An 18,429-nucleotide genomic window follows, 5' to 3' on the forward strand; every position below is an offset into this window, starting at 1 on the left:
TCTTCTCCTAGACCATAACTGCTATGTAACCCGTCATCAGCACACAGGCCTCACATGGTGTATGCTCAGTAAATATTGTCTGAATAAATAAATGGGCTGATGGGAACATAAGAAGTAAAACTATGAAAATATCAATAGAGTTCAGCAAATATTATTTTTCTTCCTTATGGAAGAATAGCTACCAAAACCCAGTGACTTTAAATGAATACTAGTAACAGCCCATTAAAGCTTTAATGTTTCTTTGTAACAGCTTGAGAAAAGGTACACCTTTTTTCACAGTAGCCTGATAATTTACATGCAATATTTATCAAACATATGGCAACATATTATATGTTAATTAATTTTATGCAAAATAGATACATATTCAAAATTATGAAGGAAGAAAGTTATTTGTTGAAGCTAGACTAAGACTTGGTGGCTCAACTGGTAAAGAATCTGCTTGCAATGCAGGAGACCTGGGTTTGATCCCTGGGTCAGGAAGAACCCTTGGAGAAGGGAAAGGCTACTCATTCCAGTATTCTTGCCTGGAGAATTCCATAGACAGAAGAGACTGGCGGGCTACTGTCTATGGGGTCGCAAAGACTCAGACACAACTGAGTGCCTAACACTTTCACTTTTCACTTTCAGACATCCAAAAGTTTTAGATGTAGTAGATTTGATACCATGCTTCCCTAGTGACTCAGATGGTAAAGAATCTGCATGCAATGTGGGAGACCTGGGCTCAATCCCTGGAGGAGGAGGGCATGGCAAGCCACTCCAGGATTCTTGCCTGGAGAATCCCATGGACAGATAAGCCTGATGGGCTACAGTCCATAGGATTGCAAAGAGTCGAACATGACTAAAGCGACTAAACATGATGTGACATGACCAATTCTATAGGTCTTTTGTTTACAGTTTATAGTCTAGCATAAAAAAAGTATCAATACTTTCATTTTAACTTTAAAGAAAAATTAAAGTGGTTCAGTCAGAATTCAATTTCATACAGTTAATCAAACATGCCATTCTCATCTTATAAATAGTGTCTGGCACTCACTTGTTTTCTGAGGGGTGCCAGTGTGTGTCTTATTGTTTTCTATACTACTGAAATTTGTGTTTCTACAAACTCATCATCTCTAAAGGTGAGATGTCCTTGGAGGTCACTTATGTCCTTTCCCTGGTGTATGAATGAAACAGCCAGGGTCCTGAGAAGTTATATGGTTTGACCAAGGTGGCATGGTCTGATTGTGCAGCAAAAAAAAAAAAACAAAAAACCCTGAAACTATAAATCACAATGATCTGCCGCTTCTCTTTCAAGAAAATGTTCACCAGTAGGAAAATTAGAATGTACAAATATTTGATGTTTATTTAAAGTCATGTATGTACACTACAAAGAGCAATACTTGGGACTCAAGGAAGAACAAAGAGAGAACCATCGTTCACCACCTGACTTATCTCTTCCCTGAAGCTCACGCCTCAACCACTCAGCTGGAGATGAGATGGCAAGCCTGGGTGGAACACTCGGAGCTGGTCACACATCACAGAAACAGGCATCATGCTTTAGTTTGGATGTCAGATGAAAAGCAAAAAAGGATTTGGCTTCTGCAGTTACTAAATGTAGGATAGATTAAATAAGTGGGAGGAATGACTTATCTTTAAGAATAGTATTGTTTTGTTTTGACTCAGAAGGGAAATATGTATATGTATAGCATGCGAAGTCACTTCAGCCATGTCTGACTCTATGTGACCCTCTGGACCACAGCCCATCAGACTTCTCTATCCAAGGGATTCTCCAGGCAAGAATACGTGAGTGGGTTGACATGCCCTACTTCAGGGAATCTTCCTAACTTAGGGATCAAATCTGAGACTCTTACATCTCCTGAATTGACAGGCAGGTTCTTTACCACTAGCATGAAATGGAAAAGCCTACATATATTTTAATATATAAAATATGTTATATATAATATATATACATATACCTTCATACATATATGTATATATAACTATGTACAAAGACCATGTATAGTTTTATTAAAATGTGACCCAAATACTTATAAGCATCACAGTGTCTGTGATCTCACCTTTTGGCAATGTCTGCAAAACTCCATTATAAGTTAAATCTGTGCAATTAAAATCCATCCAATATGAACAAATCGAGATCCTAAGGTGGCATTACAGAATGTCTAAAAATAAATGCTGCTTTGCTTTTAAGAACATCAAGTAATGAAAACTAGGTGAATTTTATTAGTCAAAAGTGTTTAAGGTTGATAAAAATAACTAATTTTGATGTACAAATCATTCATATATAAATGACTGCTTGTAACATGTTCAAATTATGTTTCTGTAAAGTCATTTTTCACAACATTTTACACTACAATGTTTTAATATATACTTTTAGAAATGATTTCCAGATCTAAGTAAATTACCACAAATTTCCAATTTTTAGGCTCAGAAACAGTACAATCGTGTTGTACTAATACCCACACCAGTCATTTTCCTTTTCTCCATTAAATTCGGCACTCCACGCCCAACGCCCTACGTCCTATTCACTTTAGTTCAGGCTCCCACATCACAGCTAGGGAGTTGCTCCCTAGCTCTCCCGGCTCCCTGTCCTGCCTGCTGAATTCCACTTCTGCTGCCCTTTACCACCTACCTCCCAACTCAGGAAGATTCAACCCACTCCTCACTAGACCACTTTAGTATGAATCAAGTCTCCCTCTTTCTCCTAATGCTTCCTAACAGATGGTCTTCTCTGCCCATTGTCCCTCAACTCTTATTCTAGTTGTCATCTCTGTAGTGGCTTATAATACGCCTCTCTGGGATCCTGGAATATCCTCTCCACAACTGCCTGCCCCCAACCTTTCTAAAACCAAGACATTTTCTGACCCTTTAAGGCGCACTTTCATCATCATCTTCTCTGTGAAACTGTCAATACTCATTCATCCTGTTCCTTTCCAATATAGAAATGAAAGAGACATGATCCCTATTCTCAAGGAACTATAAATAAAAGTAACAACTAGAACAACAGAGTATTACACTTAACACACGCCAGGAAGTAGTTTAAGTACTTTAACTTATTTATTCCTTTACTCATTTAATCCTCATAAAACCCCAATAAAGGGTTTTACTACCATTATACCCATTTTACAGACAAGGAAACTGAGGCTCAGAGAAACTAAATAACTTGCCAAAGATTATAATACTAGTAAAATACAGATACTGGCAGAACAACAACCTGTTGGAAATGAGAGCAAGCATTTCATGACTCAGTCAGAAAATATGGGTAATGAATTCCTACCATACAAGCTATTGTATGTGCTATATAAGAGATAGAAAAAACAGTAAAGGAAAAAAAAAAAATCTATGTTTTATTTTGTATTTCTACTACAGCCTTCTTGCTAATCTTCTGATTGTTGATGACTTCGTGTTTAAATCTGCTTCCTTAATTAGCATGTCTACAAAGTGTTTACAATACTGGGTGGAAATTAAATAAATACATAAATAATTCCAATATAAGACATAGAGAAGTGCCAGGAGAGATTTATAAACAAAGTTCTCGATCCCACTTGGGCCTGGGATATGGGAGTGGAGAGCTGGGGTTAGAGTCAGGCTTAAAGGGAGAAGGGAGGGAGTCAGAAAAGGCCAACTGGCAGAGTTAACTTCTGAGATGCCAAAGTGACTCAGCTGAAGAAAGGTCATCTCAGACAGAGGGAATGCAGGAACAGAGGAATGAGCGAGAAAACTGAGGTATCGCCCATGGCACAGCAAGTCCAGCTTGACTGAAACTTAAAAGTGCCAGGTGTGAAGAGTGGTGGATCTGACTAGAAAGGTTGTTGAAACCAGATTATCAGGGACCTAAACCACAAATGGAAAAATCTGGACATTATCCGTGAAGAAAGGGGTGTCCTAGAAGGTTTTTGACTTGACAAAGCACAGAGCTGGAATGGTGCTGTAGAAAGTTTACTTTGTGTGCAATAGAGAATTTAAGAAGATGAGAAAAGCATAGTAGTGGGAGCAAAAGATGGAAGGATACAGCTTGTGGTGGAAGCAGCCATGACAGAGCTTGGAGATGGATTCTCTCTCATCATGTGAATGATTCGCTCTCATTGTTCACCACTACACTTAATTACCTCTATTTATCATTTTGGCTTCTCCCTCTAATCCTTGACTTAAATCAATGAGTTCTCACTGAACTCTCATGGGCTGGACTGAGACCTCAACATCTTATACCTTAAGTACAGAACCCATGGTACTTATTATTACTTAAAGCATGTGGAAGTAGCTTAATAACTAAGTATTAAATTGTTAATTACTGTGAAATTGAATGAGAAGTGCTGCACATACAATATCATTGTTCAGCTCTACGGATACATGATTTGACCCTATCTGATAGCCCTCATAGCAAAAGACACTACGCTGTGTTGGTACAGATTATTTTCAGATCAAAGAGTCTCACTGCAGGAAGAGGCCGAGTCATCCCCTAATAATAGTTTGCAGCCTTTCAAATTTGTATTTGAAGCTCTAAGAATAAACTCATTTTTCTGCTTTTCTTGAATTAAGTGATTAACTAGGTTCAAGAAGAATGAACAATTTTAAGTTTTGGTTTTCAATTGGCTAAGTCAATGGGACTCTGACAATAGGCCTCATTGTCTCCTCTTCATGCTCTCAGGGCTTAGAGGTAAAGTAGAACAAATTCAAGCAGGCGCCACCTCAAAATGTACACAATGTACTGTTTTCCACGCTGGTACCTTTTCTAAGATTTCTAGCTACAGGAGGAAAGAACACACACACACAAACTGTAAGAACTTGCCGAAACTAAAGACATCTTGTGATTCCACAGCTGATGTCTCAGGATCACTTTGAGGGACAGGAAAGTTTCCTGTTCAAAGTTTCCTGTTTCATGTACCTGGAAACAAGTGACTAACGGGCCTAGAGATCTCTGATATCTCAAGTGTCAGAGGTCTTGGGGAACTATGGTCTTGCAAAGTCAGGAAGACAGAAAAAAAAAAAGATGGAAAAGCAAAGAAAAATACTTCCTGGATTTTTAATTTCTTCATGCCACGTTTTAAAGATCAAACTCTAGGAAAGAAAAAAAAATTGAACTTTTAAAGGAAAGTTGGGAAAATCAAAGCATCTCTTGATTTGGATGTTAAAAAGGTCTGAGGAGTTTGCCCTCTTTCTCTCTTGGGAATTCATTTATCATTCTCAAGATGTCACTATAGAAGAAATAATACTTTCTGTCTTACAGACATCCTTGTGATACTGGAAGACTGTCCCAGAAAACAGGGTTGTAAACATGTATAATGAGAAACATTTATTATTAGCATGATCACATTTATAAAGGCATAGCTTAAAGTAGTTCTTGTTTAGTTTATAATAAACCCTTGATGCCATGGAAGAGGGAAAAAGGAAGTTTGGAAGATTCATGTTGACAGAAAGTCAAGAAAAAAATTTTTCATAACTCTAGCCTACTTGGTTTTCCTCCATGCTTTACATATTTGGGTTCCTAAATAGAACATGTACGTGTTCAGTAACTCAGTCATGCCCAACTCTTCGCAATCCCATGAACAGGGGCCTGCCAGGCTCCTCTATCCATGGGATTTCCCAGGCAAGAAAACTGGAGTGGGTTGTTATTTCCTTCTCTAGGGGATCCTCCCAGCCTAGGGATGGAACTTGCATCACTTTCGACCCCTGCATTGGCACGCAGATTCTTTACTACTGCACCACCTGGGAAGCCCTGAATAGAACACACAATAAAACAAAAATCTCTCCATCACAAGTAAGATAAACAAAAGGATCCCCAAAGAAACTGAAATTATTTCTCAGAGCTTTGATTACTCTAACGAGCAGATCTGTATAAACAAGAACAATAAAAAAGAACAAAAGCTTCACTATTGTAGTTTAAAATGGGATCAGAAAAAATAAATAAATAAAATGGGATCAGAAAACAGAGAGTCAATTGAATGGCAGTGCTTCTTAGACAACCAGATTCTATCCCCAGCTCTTCAACATTGTTATCTTGCCTAATGCTGTCACCACGGGATACTTGTATTCCCAGTGTTTCTTTATCTTCATACCCACTAACAATCCCTCTTTTTTTTTCTGAAGAAACAATACTGTTTTTTAAAAGTTCAACCAGGATGAAGCTTCTGGCACCATGACAAAGCCTAGACAAATGAATTAAAAGCATCTGTCTAGCAGTTACAATATTTAGTGCCTCATTAGATGAAAGGGGCAAATGTTCCACAGAGGTAATCTATCAGGAAATACAAGCCGTTTTCTCATGTTAGATTTGTAGTCCATCTACCCAGAGATGCTCCTGGCATTTTAATTTTGTGTTAAAAGCAGAGAATTGTTAGAACCATGGTAGTGGAATGGACTTAGTGCCCATTAGTACAAAGAGATCATAAAACAGAGACAACATCCATAGAGATGAGAACAAATACTAGTAGATATACAGTTCATGCCTTTCAGACTTGGTCCCAGTAAAGACATTTCTTGGTTTCCATTAAGGTCATTGAAAAATGGAACTTTTGCTATTTCTTACATAATTAAAAAGCCCTTTTGCACAATAACACAGATAGAATGATACTAAACCAGTGAGGCTGAAGATCCATTGTAACCCAAATCAAAGAGTGACATTTTTTAAAAAAGCTACAGATTAATCTGACATGGTTCATTCTATTCAAAGAACAAAAAACAATCATTACACTTTCTATTTTCAATTCCACTATGTAATGCTTCCAAGAGTTTGTTATTTCAGCAGCATATTTTACGTCTTGGAAAACATTTCTCAATCTGCTGTGATTGCTAACTTGGAGACCATTGAGGCAGGAATAAAAAAAGTTGCTAAGTACAAAAGCCCCATGTTCCTGCTGTGGCTTATATCTTCTGGAAAAAGCTATCAAAGTTATTAATATTTCAACAACTGTATATCAGAGAATTCCAAACTTCTAGAAGTAACTTTTACTCCCTATAAAAAGACTGCATAACAGAAAAAAAAAAAAAAAGACAGCAATACAAAGGGAATATATTTTGCAGGGAAATGTGAATTTATTGAGTTCAAATGTCAAATAAGGGGAAAAATATACTTAGTCACTTTTTTACTAGTTAAGTCTTTCTGTATTGCTTACCTGTGGTATGACTCCAAAGGCCTTCCTCCATTGTTGCAAAGTAATTGAATCCCAGGACACACCATCTATTTGGATTTCTCCTTTGGTATTCAGCAATCTCAAAAAAGCCAGTAACAAAGTGCTCTTCCCTGATCCAGTTCTTCCCAAGAGGCCCACCTAGAATATTACAGTGATGGAATTAGTCCTGTGACACATAGATACAATACCATAAATGCAACCTGATATTATACATGAATTTTAAAAACCCATGGAAAACATTTTTTTTTTATCATCACCCAAGAAGTCTCACTTATTCATTCAAGCCTTTTTGCATACCTCCAATTCTGATTAAAACTGATTTGGAACACAGCAACTCTGGAAGACAATATAGAAACTGGCCATAAGGGACTGGATCCCTGATGCTGAATTCATTTATCTCTGATTTTTACTAATAGCAAAAAAGTTAAAATAAGGTCCACTTCACACTGAAGAAAACAAAGAGTGTCTTAAAGCACATAATTTTTGAGAATGGGCTCAAGCCAGAAGTGGAGACCTACAGCTTGATCTAGTCAAATGTGAATACGAGCTTGAAGATTAATAAATCCACAGGGGTTCTAATATTCATATACTGCCCGTAATAAAATAAGTGAATGCCAAGTTCAGGCCTGACAAGACGGAATAAATTCAGTGAGCTACACATTATCACAAAAGATAAGTTGGGCCTTGCCACTTAGTGGATAAGTACCTGGACAGTTGCCAAATCAACTTCTTCCATCCATTCTGACCGGCAAGAACAGAATTTTAGGAAGCAAAAGGGATATTAAGGGAAAGAAAAAAAAAAAAAACAACTATCCCTGTTACTTAAAGACTCTAAGAACACAGCATGGAACTGAAGGCCTGCACCGCAAGGTGCCAAGAGGCACTTCAGGCGGCCCACTGGGAGCTGACTCTGCTCTGAGGCCAGCTCAGACCCAGCACTTAGAGGAAGAAGCTCTGAGCGAGGTCATTAATGAAACCCTGAATAAACTGCTCAGCATTTAGTGGCACTGAACAGTTCTTTCTTTCCCCTTGCATTATTGCTATTTCTTTTTTCTCATTTGGCCTTTTTGCAAGAGAGCTGAACAGTCTTGTAGAATCATGCTTTTTACACTATTTGTGGTAAACACTTACGTTTTGTTTTGTGTTTTACTTTCCAATCCAGAGTGAAGTATAAAATAAAACATGAATTTCTGAATTCTTACTCTCAGTTTCTATATTTATCTCATTACAGACTAGTAACAGTTTCTAAATCAGAACTAATTAGGGACTACAATAAATGCTTGAGAGCATACAGAAATCCACAATAGTAATAACATATTGCATACCAATTAGGAACCTTTAACATATTAAATGCCAATCAGAAAGGCCTAGGAAGTAAATTAGGTCTTTGGGGTAAGCTGATAAACAATTGTGATACAACTGTCTTTCTGTCCATTATAAGAGCCCTACAATAGGACTTGCACACATGCCTATTTTCTGAGACAACAGAAATCAAATAAACAAAATGTTGCACATTAACCCCGTGTTGAAGCTCTTCATACTATGGATCACAATTGGTAATTATTTTACTTGTTCTTTTCTTGATTATTGTTGTGTTCACCCCAAGAATATAAGTTCAACAGGGCAGGGTAATCTATCTTGTTTTCTATTGAATTCTCAGCACCTGGCATAGTGGTTGGTTCACATAAGTGCTAAATAAAAAACTTATTTGGACTGACTGAGAGACAGTCAGATGAAAGGATGAATGGATGGATGGACAAACTGGTGGGTGAGTAGGTGGCAGATAAATGGAAGAAATGAAAGAAGGGAGGGAAGGAGGGAGAAAGAGCAAAGGAAGGAAGGAGGGAAAGAGGAAGGAAGGGCAGATGAATCAATAAACTTATTTAGTAGAATATGAATAAACTTATTATAAACTTATTTAGTAAATCTAAACAAATGGATATAGTCAATTTTGGTTAACTCAATTTAAAAATCTTGTTAAATTTCATATGCACACTTCTATTTCTGCATCAGCCCATTTTGTACAAACATATTCACCATACTTGATGATTTTCCAAACACAACAGTAAAGCTCTGTAGAAGCAATCTGAGTATGCCTTGTATAGGGGAGGCATGAATAAAAAGAAGAGAAGGGAAATTCAAGAGCAGGAAGTGACCTGCTCTAAAGTCATATCAAGAACTTTTGCTGATAAGTTCCTTGATATTCAGACTCTTAAATCATTAGCCGGGAGTCTAATGATTAAGGTACATGACTACACTCTTTTTCCTTAAGAAGCAAATATTTAAATGTTTAGAAAACCCAGGTTTTATATTAGGATAAAACTGGACCAAGTGGCAATTTGTAAATCTTTAGCTCTATAAAGTTTTAGCTATCTCTTTGGGTCCTTATATAGCTGAACTGGTGGCATTGCATTAAGTCAGACATGGCTTTCAACAACATGTCTAATTGGTTCATACCTAACAAAGTCTTCTGTTGTTTATATACTTGGCACATAATAATTCTTTTCCGGGATTTGTTTTAAGGCTTCTCAGTGATCTATTGAATAAGGCCAGACTACTTCCCGCAAATAAGCCTTTAGGACAGATGCTAATTCTAAGTCAGTGTTTTCTGGTAACTTCAATGTACCTCCTCTTTGATAATTTTGGATCAAGATAAATCACAATGATAACATTGTGGAGAGTTAAATAGTGTTGAATTTGGTGCTAGTTGTAATTTCATTGTACCACGAATAAAATAGTTTCAGTACATTCTTCTCAGAGAGTCTTATTAACACCATTTTAATACTGTAATAGATTGAAAACTGTTATAATTATCATTTATCTTCCTTTGGTCTCTATAAATCAAATGTCAAATCAAATGAAATTTAGATACCTAAAGTTACAATAACTGTAATTTTATGTTGATTGATCTGTTTATTATTAATAAAACATAATTCATAATGTAGTAAGTTCTCGAGACTCTACTCTTCCCAAAACCAGTATAAGTAACTGAATGATTCAAATACTTCACATCAATTTTTGTCAAGACAGAATGTCATGTGTGTTTAAAAAATCAAATAGATATTAGGTGCTTATGCTGCTATGATCTGAGCCCTTGATATTATTTGAATTGTTTCGGCATCTCAGTATTTTAAAGAAACTACAAGTGGAGAAAGCAGATAAGTTCATCCAGATTAGGTCTTGAAGTCTGATTAAATATATTTAACCAGTGTACTACCCAGTATTGTAGTATATACAATATGTCATCTGAGGCATTTTGATAAATCTAGGTTTATCATGAATGACCTACCTCCAAATTAAAATCCTAGCCTATACTTTGAGATGAAAAAGAAAAGGAAAAAGAAAAGAGAGATGCTAGTTAGGGGAAAGTGACATTAAAAATTTAGGCAAAAATCAAAAGCTTTTAGAAAAAACTATTTGAGACTGAAAAGAAAGATAAGTTTTCTTTTTTAAAGTTACTCTTTTTAAGTTAAACTTGTGAAATACTTGCTACATTACTCATGCACTGAAAATAAAACTTAAAGTACAGATTCTGTGAAGTAAAAGTCTAAATTAAGAGCCTAAAGAGTAAAAGGATTTCTCAACACTAAAGTCATTTCTATGGACAAAGTGCTTTAATACGAAGACTGAACCATTTTTCTGCACAAAATATTATTTTGTCTTTTTGCCATGTAGTGGGCTGAATATTTGTGTTTCTCCTAAATTCATATATTGAAATCCTAACCCCCCAATGTGACACTAGTAGGAGGTAGGGTGGCTGGGAGGTGATTTGGTCAAAAGAGTGGAACCTTCATGATGGGATTCAGTAAAGTTCAGTTCAGTCACTTAAGTCATGTCTGACTTTTGCGACCACATGGACTGCAGCACGCCAGGCTTACTGTCCATCACCAACTCCTGGAGCCTACTCAAACTCGTGTTGATCGCATTGGTGGTGCCATCCAACCATTTCATCCTCTGTCATCCCCTTCTCCTCTCACCTTCAATCTTTCCCAGCATCAGGGTCTTTTCCAATGAGTCGGTTCTTCACATCAGGTGGCCAGAGTATTGGAGCTTCAGCTTCAAATTCAGTCCTTCCAATGGATATTCAGGACTGATTTCCTTTAAGATGGACTGGTTGGATCTCCTTGCAGTCCAAGGGACTCTCAAGAGTCTTCTTCAACACCACAGTTCAGAAGCATCAATTCTTTGGTGCTCAGCTTTCTTTAGAGTCCAACTCTCACATCCATACATGACCACTGGAAAAACCATAGCTTTGACTAGATGGAACTTTGTTGGCAAAGTAATGTCTCTGCTTTTTAATATTATGTCTAGGTTGGTCACAGCTTTTCTTCTAAGGAGCAAGCATCTTTTAATTTCATGGCTGCAGTCACCATCTGCATGATTTTGGAGCCCCCAAAAATAAAGTCCCTCACTATTTCCATTGTTTCCCCATCTATTTGCCATGAAGTAATAGGACCGGATGCCATGATCTTAGTTTTCTGAGTGTTGAGTTTGAAGCCAATTTTTCACTCCCCTCTTTCACTTTCATCAAGAGGCTCTTTAGTTCTTCTTCACTTTCTGCCATAAGGGTGGTGTCATCTGCATATCTGAGGTTATTGATATTTCTCCTGGCAATCTTGATTCCAGCTTGTGCTTCATCCAGCCCAGTGTTTCTCATGATGTACTCTGCATATAAGTTAAATAAGCAGGGTGACAATATACAGACTTGACATACTATTTTCCTGACTTGGAATCAGTCTGTTGTTCCATATCCAGTTCTAACTGCTGCTTCTTGATGTGCATACAGATTTCTCAGGCGGCAGGTAACAAGGTATGGTATTCCCATAAGGAATTTTCCAGTTTGTTGTGATCCACACAATCAAAGGCTTTGGTGAAGTCAATAAAGCAGAAGTAGATGTTTTTCTGGAACTCTCTTGCTTTTTTGATGATCCAACGGATATTGGCAATTTGATCTCTGTTTCCTCTTTCTAAATCCAGTTTGAACATCTGTAAGTTCATGGTGCACATACTTTTGAAGCCTAGTTTGGAGAATTTTGAGCAATACTTTGCTAGCGTGTGCTGCTGCTAAGTCACTTCAGTTGTGTCCGACTCTGTGCAACCCCATAGACAGCAGCCCACCAAGCTCCCCCGTCCCCGGGATTCTCCAGGCAAGAGTACTGGAGTGGGTTGCCATTTCCTTCTCCAATGCATGAAAGTAAAAAGTGAAAGTGAAGTCGCTCAGTTGTGTCTGACTCTTAGCGACCCCATGGACTGCAGCCCACCAGGCTCCTCCGTCCATGGGATTTTCCAGGCAAGAGTACTGGAGTGGGGTGCCATTGCCTTCTCCTGCTAGAGTGTGAGATAACCGCAATTGTGCAGTAGTTTGAGCATTCTTTGGCATTTCCTTTCTTTGGGATTGGAATGAAAACTGACCTTTTCCAGTCCTGTGGCCACTGCTGAGTTTTCCAAATTTGGTGACATACTGAGTGAAGCACTTTAATAGCATCATCTTTTAGGATTTGAAAGAGCTCAACTGAAATTCCATCACCTCAACTAGCTTTGTTCATAGCGATGCATCCTTGACTTCACATTCCAGGATGTCTGGCTCTAGATGAGTGACCACACCATTGTGATGATCTGGGTCATGAAGATCTTTTTTGTATACTTCTTCTGTGTATTCTTGCCACCTCTTCTTAATATCTTCTGCTTCTGTTAGATCCATACCATTTCTGTCCTTTATGGCGCCCATCTTTGCATGAAATGTTCCCTTGGTATCTCTAATTTTCTTAAAGAGATCTCTAGTCTTTCCCATTCTATTGTTTTCCTCTATTTCCTTGCATTGATCACTGAGGAAGGCTTTCTTATCTCTCCTTGCTATTCTTTGGAACTCTGCATTCAAATGCCTTTATCTTTCCTTTTCTCCTTTGTCTTTTGCTTCTCTTCTTTTCTCAGGTATTTGTAAGGCCTCCTCAGACAACCATTTTACCTTTTTGCATTTCTTTTTCTTGGGGATGATCTTGATCACTGCCTCCTGTACAATGTCACAAACCTCCATCCATAGTTCTTCAGGCAGTTTGTCTATTGGATCTAATCCCTTGAATCTATTGAATATAATCCCTAGAATCAGCCATAGGTGAACCCATGTCCCCACCTTCCCGAACTTCCCTCCCAGGCAGGTAGGTTCTTTACCACTAGTGCCACCTGGGAAGCCCTAGGGAAATCTAAACAAATTGCTGGAGGCTCAGTGTGGTAAAGTCTAAGAGTAAAAAACTCCCAGGGAGCCATTCATAGGGAAGATTCACACACTTTTATAAGTATTACCTCCAAGAGCCCACCACCAACAGTTAATCTCACAGTGAAGTACACAGAAATATCTTCTGATATCCTCAGGAAGAGGTGAGAAACAACAATTTTATAATATTCCAGAACATCCTGTTTTTCTTAACAAAGCCTCCTTCAAGAGAAACTAATTTACCAGAACTGAACCTACTGGTTTTTGTGTTTTTTTTTTTTTTATTAGAACCTAACTGATCAAAGAAAGGAAAACATTCAGCACCAACCCACACAAGTGCACTACTGCACCTAAAGGGGGAGAAAAATCTGAGAAGCACTCGTGAAGCCCAAGGGCACAGTCTCAGTAAAAGACTGAGACATAATTATAGAGCAATAGAACACTTCCTTTTACCCCAAACCTGACACTCGTGAAGGCCTAATTATTTGAGTTTCTTTTATCTAGAATATAGTGTCACTTGTCAACAAAAAATTACAACATATACTAAAAGGCAAAAAGCACAGCGTGAAGACACTGAGCAAGCATCAAAACCAGTCAGATTATGCCAGAAATGTTACAATTATCAGTCTGGAAATTTAAAACAACTATGAACAGTATGCTAAAAGCACTAATGAACAAAGTAGAAAATATGCAGGAACAGGTATTGTAAACAGAGAGGAGGAAATGTTAATATAATTCAAAAAGGAATGCAAGAGATAAAATACAACAACATGGTAACAGAAATGAAGAATGCTTATGGTGGGTACAGGAGACAGAAAATGGCTAAGGAAAAAAATCTGTGAGCTTGAGGATATGACAACAGAAACCTTCAAACCAAAAAGCAATGAGGAAAAACCTGAAAGAAAAAATTCAGAATATCCAAAAACTGTGGGACAATTACAAAAGGTATCATGCACCACTAATGGAAATACCAGAAAGAGAAGAAAGATTGAAAGGAACAAAAAATATTTGAGACAATAATGACTGAGAACTTCTCTGAATTAATGTTAAAAACTAAATCACAGGTCCAGGAAGCTCACAGAACATCAAGCAGAATAAATGCCAAAAAACTAATATAGGCATATGATATTCAGATGACAGAAAATCAGAGATAAAGAAAAAATCTTGAAAGAAGCAAGAGGGAAAAAAACACCTTACTTATAAAGTAACAAAGAAAAGAACTAAATCCAACTATTCTTCAGAAAACGTTCAAGCCAAAAAAAAAAGGAGTGAAATATTTAAAGTGTTGAGAGAAAAAAGCCGCCAACCTAGAATTCTTTACCTTGTGAAATTATCCTTCAAAGGTAAGTTAGAAGTAAAGACTTTCTCAAAGAATAATCAAGGGAATTTGATGTTAGTAGATCAGCTTTCCAATAAATGCCTTTAAAAGTTCTTCAGGAAAATCATTTAAGTCAGAAATTCTGACCTACATAAATGAAGAGTACCAGAATGAATAGTAAGGGTAAAATAAGAAATTTCATTTTTTTAATTCTTAATTGATCTAACAGATAGCATTGTGCTCAAAATAATAATGGCAACACTGTATTCAATTATGTATGTTTATGTTTCTCTATAAGTAAAATAAATGGCAGCAATAATACAAGGGACAAGAGGGAGGAAGTGGAAATGCAGCTGACCCTTGAACAACACAGATTTGAACTTACACCCAGATCATTTTCAGTAGTAAACACTATAGTGCTACAACTTTCACATGTGGTTGAATCAGATGATGTAGAATCATAGATACAGAGGGACTATGGATAAATAGAGTGAATATTTTTTGACTGTACAGAGGGGGGTAATCCCTTATACCCACCCTGTTCAAGGGTCAACTTTATTTAGTTATAACAACATACTTCCATTACCTGTGAAGTACTCTAGTATTGTTTATTAAAAGGTGATTTGAACTAGATGAAAATGAATATGGCAAATTTTAGTCTGTCTCACCTACTTCAAAAAATTTCAGCCTCTCTCACTGATTTCTCTCATCCCCCACACTCCCACCCATGTGGCAAACACCTTTTCACTGTATGTATGACTATTTCTATTTTGCTATATTTGCTCATTTTTTTCATTTTTAGATTTCAAGTATAAGTGAAATCATTTGATATTCGACTTTCCCTGACTAATTTCACTTTAAATAAATAAACCCATTTTAAATATAAAGGCACATATAGATAAAAGTAAAAAAAAAAAAAATAATACCAGGTAAACACTAATCTAAGACAGTTGGAGTAACTAATTTTACACAGAGCAGATATCAAAGCAGGAGAAATGATCAGATATAAAAAGAGTACCATATAATGATAAATGGGACAATAATAGTCCAGAAAGATATAATAATGTTTAGTGTGTATATATCTAACCGCAGTGTGTCAAAATACATGAGGCAAAAACTGACAGAACTGCAAAGAGAAATAGATGAATCCACTATTATACTTGAAGACTTCAATACACTATCAAAACTGGACAGACACAGAAGTGAGAAAATTACATTCACCAAGATAAATCACATATGGGCCATAAAACACAATATAAAGAATTTAAGAGACTGCATCTCATATAATGTATGTTCTCAGACCACAATGGAATTAAACCAGAAATCAAGAACAGAAAGACAGCTGGAAAATCCCAAAACATTTGGACATTAAACAGCACATGGGTTAAAAAAGAAATCTCAAGAGAAACTTAAATATATTTTAAACAAATGAAAATCAAAATGAAATTTATCAGATTGTGTGGTATGTAGAAAAAGCAGTGCAGAGGGAAATTTATAACATTAAATGCTATAGAAAAGAAGAAATATCTAATATAGCTAAGGGGGTGTGTGCTAAGTCACTTCAGTTGTGTCAGACTCTTTGCAACCCCACAGAACGTAGCCCGCCACTCTGTCCATGGGATTATCCCGGTTAGAATACTGGAATGGGTTGCCATGCCCTCCTTCCCAGGATCTTTCCAACCCAGGGATCAAACCCACATCTCTTGCATCTCCTGCATCCACAGGTGGGTTCTTTACCACTAGTGCCACCTGGGGAGCCCAAATATACTAAAGCTAATATACAGAGAGGAGGAAATGTTAATAAAATTCAAAAAGGAATGCAAGAGATAAAATTACAACAATATGGTAACAGAAATGAAGACTGCTTATGCTAATATACTAATAAATATAAATATAGTATCATACAAGTATCTAGTATAGAAAAGAATATAATATGTAATATAGAAAAAAATATCTAAAATCAATAGTTTAAGTTTCCATCATAGGAAATCAGGAAAAAAAGAGAAAATTTAATCCAAAATAGGCAGACAACAAATAAATAAATAAATAAAAATTAAAGCAGAATCAAGCAGTTAGATTGAAAACAAAATCAGTAGGGAAAATCAATAAAATTAAAAACTGGTTCTCTGAAAAGATCAGTAAATTTTATGTTTCTAGCCAGGCTAACTAAGAAAATAAGAGAGATAACATAAACTACTACCAAAAATGAAAGAATAGTTACATTATTTAGTATAAGGAATATGGTTAATATTGTTATAACTTTGTATGGGGATGGATGGTTTCTAGACTTTTTGTGGTAAAAATTTCATAATGTATACAGATGTCAAATCACTATGTAGTACACCTAAACCTTACATAATATTGTATGTCAACTATATTTCAATTAAAAATATTTTTAAAGAAATGAAAGAGGAAAAATCATTACATCTTAGTATGTATTATTAAGAGTAATAAGGAAATACTATGAACATCTCCATGCCCACTATTTTCATAACAGGTGAAATGAACAAATTCCTTGAAACATACAAAATCTGCCAAAACTCATAACAATCTGAATAGGCACAGTTATTTTTAAAGAGATTGAACTGCTAAGTAACAATCTTCCAAATCAGAAAGGACCAATTCCAGACAGATTCATGGTGAATTCTAAAAAATATTTAAAGCAATAATTCTACCAGTTCTCTACAATCTCATTCAGAAGATGGAAGCAAAAGTGATACATCCTAAGTCATTCTATGATAGTAAAAAGTGAAGCCACTCAGTTGAGTCCAACTCTTTGCCATCCCATGGACTATAGTCTGCCAGGCTCCTCCGTCTGTGGGATTTCACAGGCAAGAATACTGGAGTGAGTTGCCATTTCCTTCTCCAGGGTATCTTCCTGAGCCAGGGATTGAACCCAGGTCTCCTGCATCGCAGGTAGACTCTTTACCACCTGAGCCACCAGTGAAGGCCGAATTGCCATAATAACAAAACTAAAGACATTAGAGATCAATATTTCTCATAAACTTAGTTGCAGAGTGCTTAAAAATATTAGCAAGTCAAATCCAACAATATATACAGAGAATTATATACCATGAGCAAGTGGGATTTATCCTAGATATGAAAGGTTGGTTCAACATTTGAAAAATCAATGAATAAAATCCATCATATCAACAGGCATGAAAAATCATATTACCATATTAACAGATGCAGAAAAAACATAAGACAGAATCCACCACCAATTTTTGATTAAAAAAACTCTTAGCAAAGTAGGAATAAAGGGGGAAGGTCATCAACTTGATAAAGACATCTATAGAAATCCTACAGATTATTACTTAACGATGAAAAACTTAGCTTTCCTACTAATATCAACTCAAGGCAAGAATTCTCCTCTTATTACTTTCAACATCCTACTAGTGTGTGTGTGCGTGCTAAGTCACTTCAGCCATGTTCAACTCTATGTGACCCTATGGACTGTAGCCCCCCAGGGTCTTCTGTCCATGGGGATTCTCCAGGCAAGAATACTGGAGTGGGTTCCATGCCCTCCTGTAGGTAATCTTCCTGACCCAGGGATAGCACCCACATCTCTTACGTCTCCTGTAGTCTTAGCTAATGCAACAAGACAAGAAAATAAAATAAAAGGCATATCGATTGAGAATAAAAAAAAATAAAACTGTTTTTGTTTGCAGATGAACTTACCATCTATGTAGAAAGTACAAAAGAACAACACTATAATTCCTAGAACTACTAAGTGATTATAGTAAGATTCAGGATACAAGGTTTATATACATAAG

General features: G+C 36.6%; 1 protein-coding gene across 3 annotated transcripts in view; it reads right to left on the reverse strand.

Moving 5' to 3' along the window:
• The window catches only part of CFTR (CF transmembrane conductance regulator), a 191,923-nt gene that overhangs the window by 21,953 nt on the left and 151,541 nt on the right, over positions 1–18,429 (reverse strand). For all 3 annotated transcript variants that reach the window (XM_043873384.1, XM_043873381.1, XM_043873383.1), the window contains exon 23: positions 7,110–7,265. In XM_043873384.1, coding sequence (XP_043729319.1) covers positions 7,110–7,265 — 156 coding nt within the window. The remainder of the gene's footprint in view (positions 1–7,109; positions 7,266–18,429) is intronic.

Source organism: Cervus elaphus, chromosome 18 (genome assembly GCF_910594005.1).
Source record: "Cervus elaphus chromosome 18, mCerEla1.1, whole genome shotgun sequence".
NCBI lineage: Eukaryota > Metazoa > Chordata > Mammalia > Artiodactyla > Cervidae > Cervus > Cervus elaphus.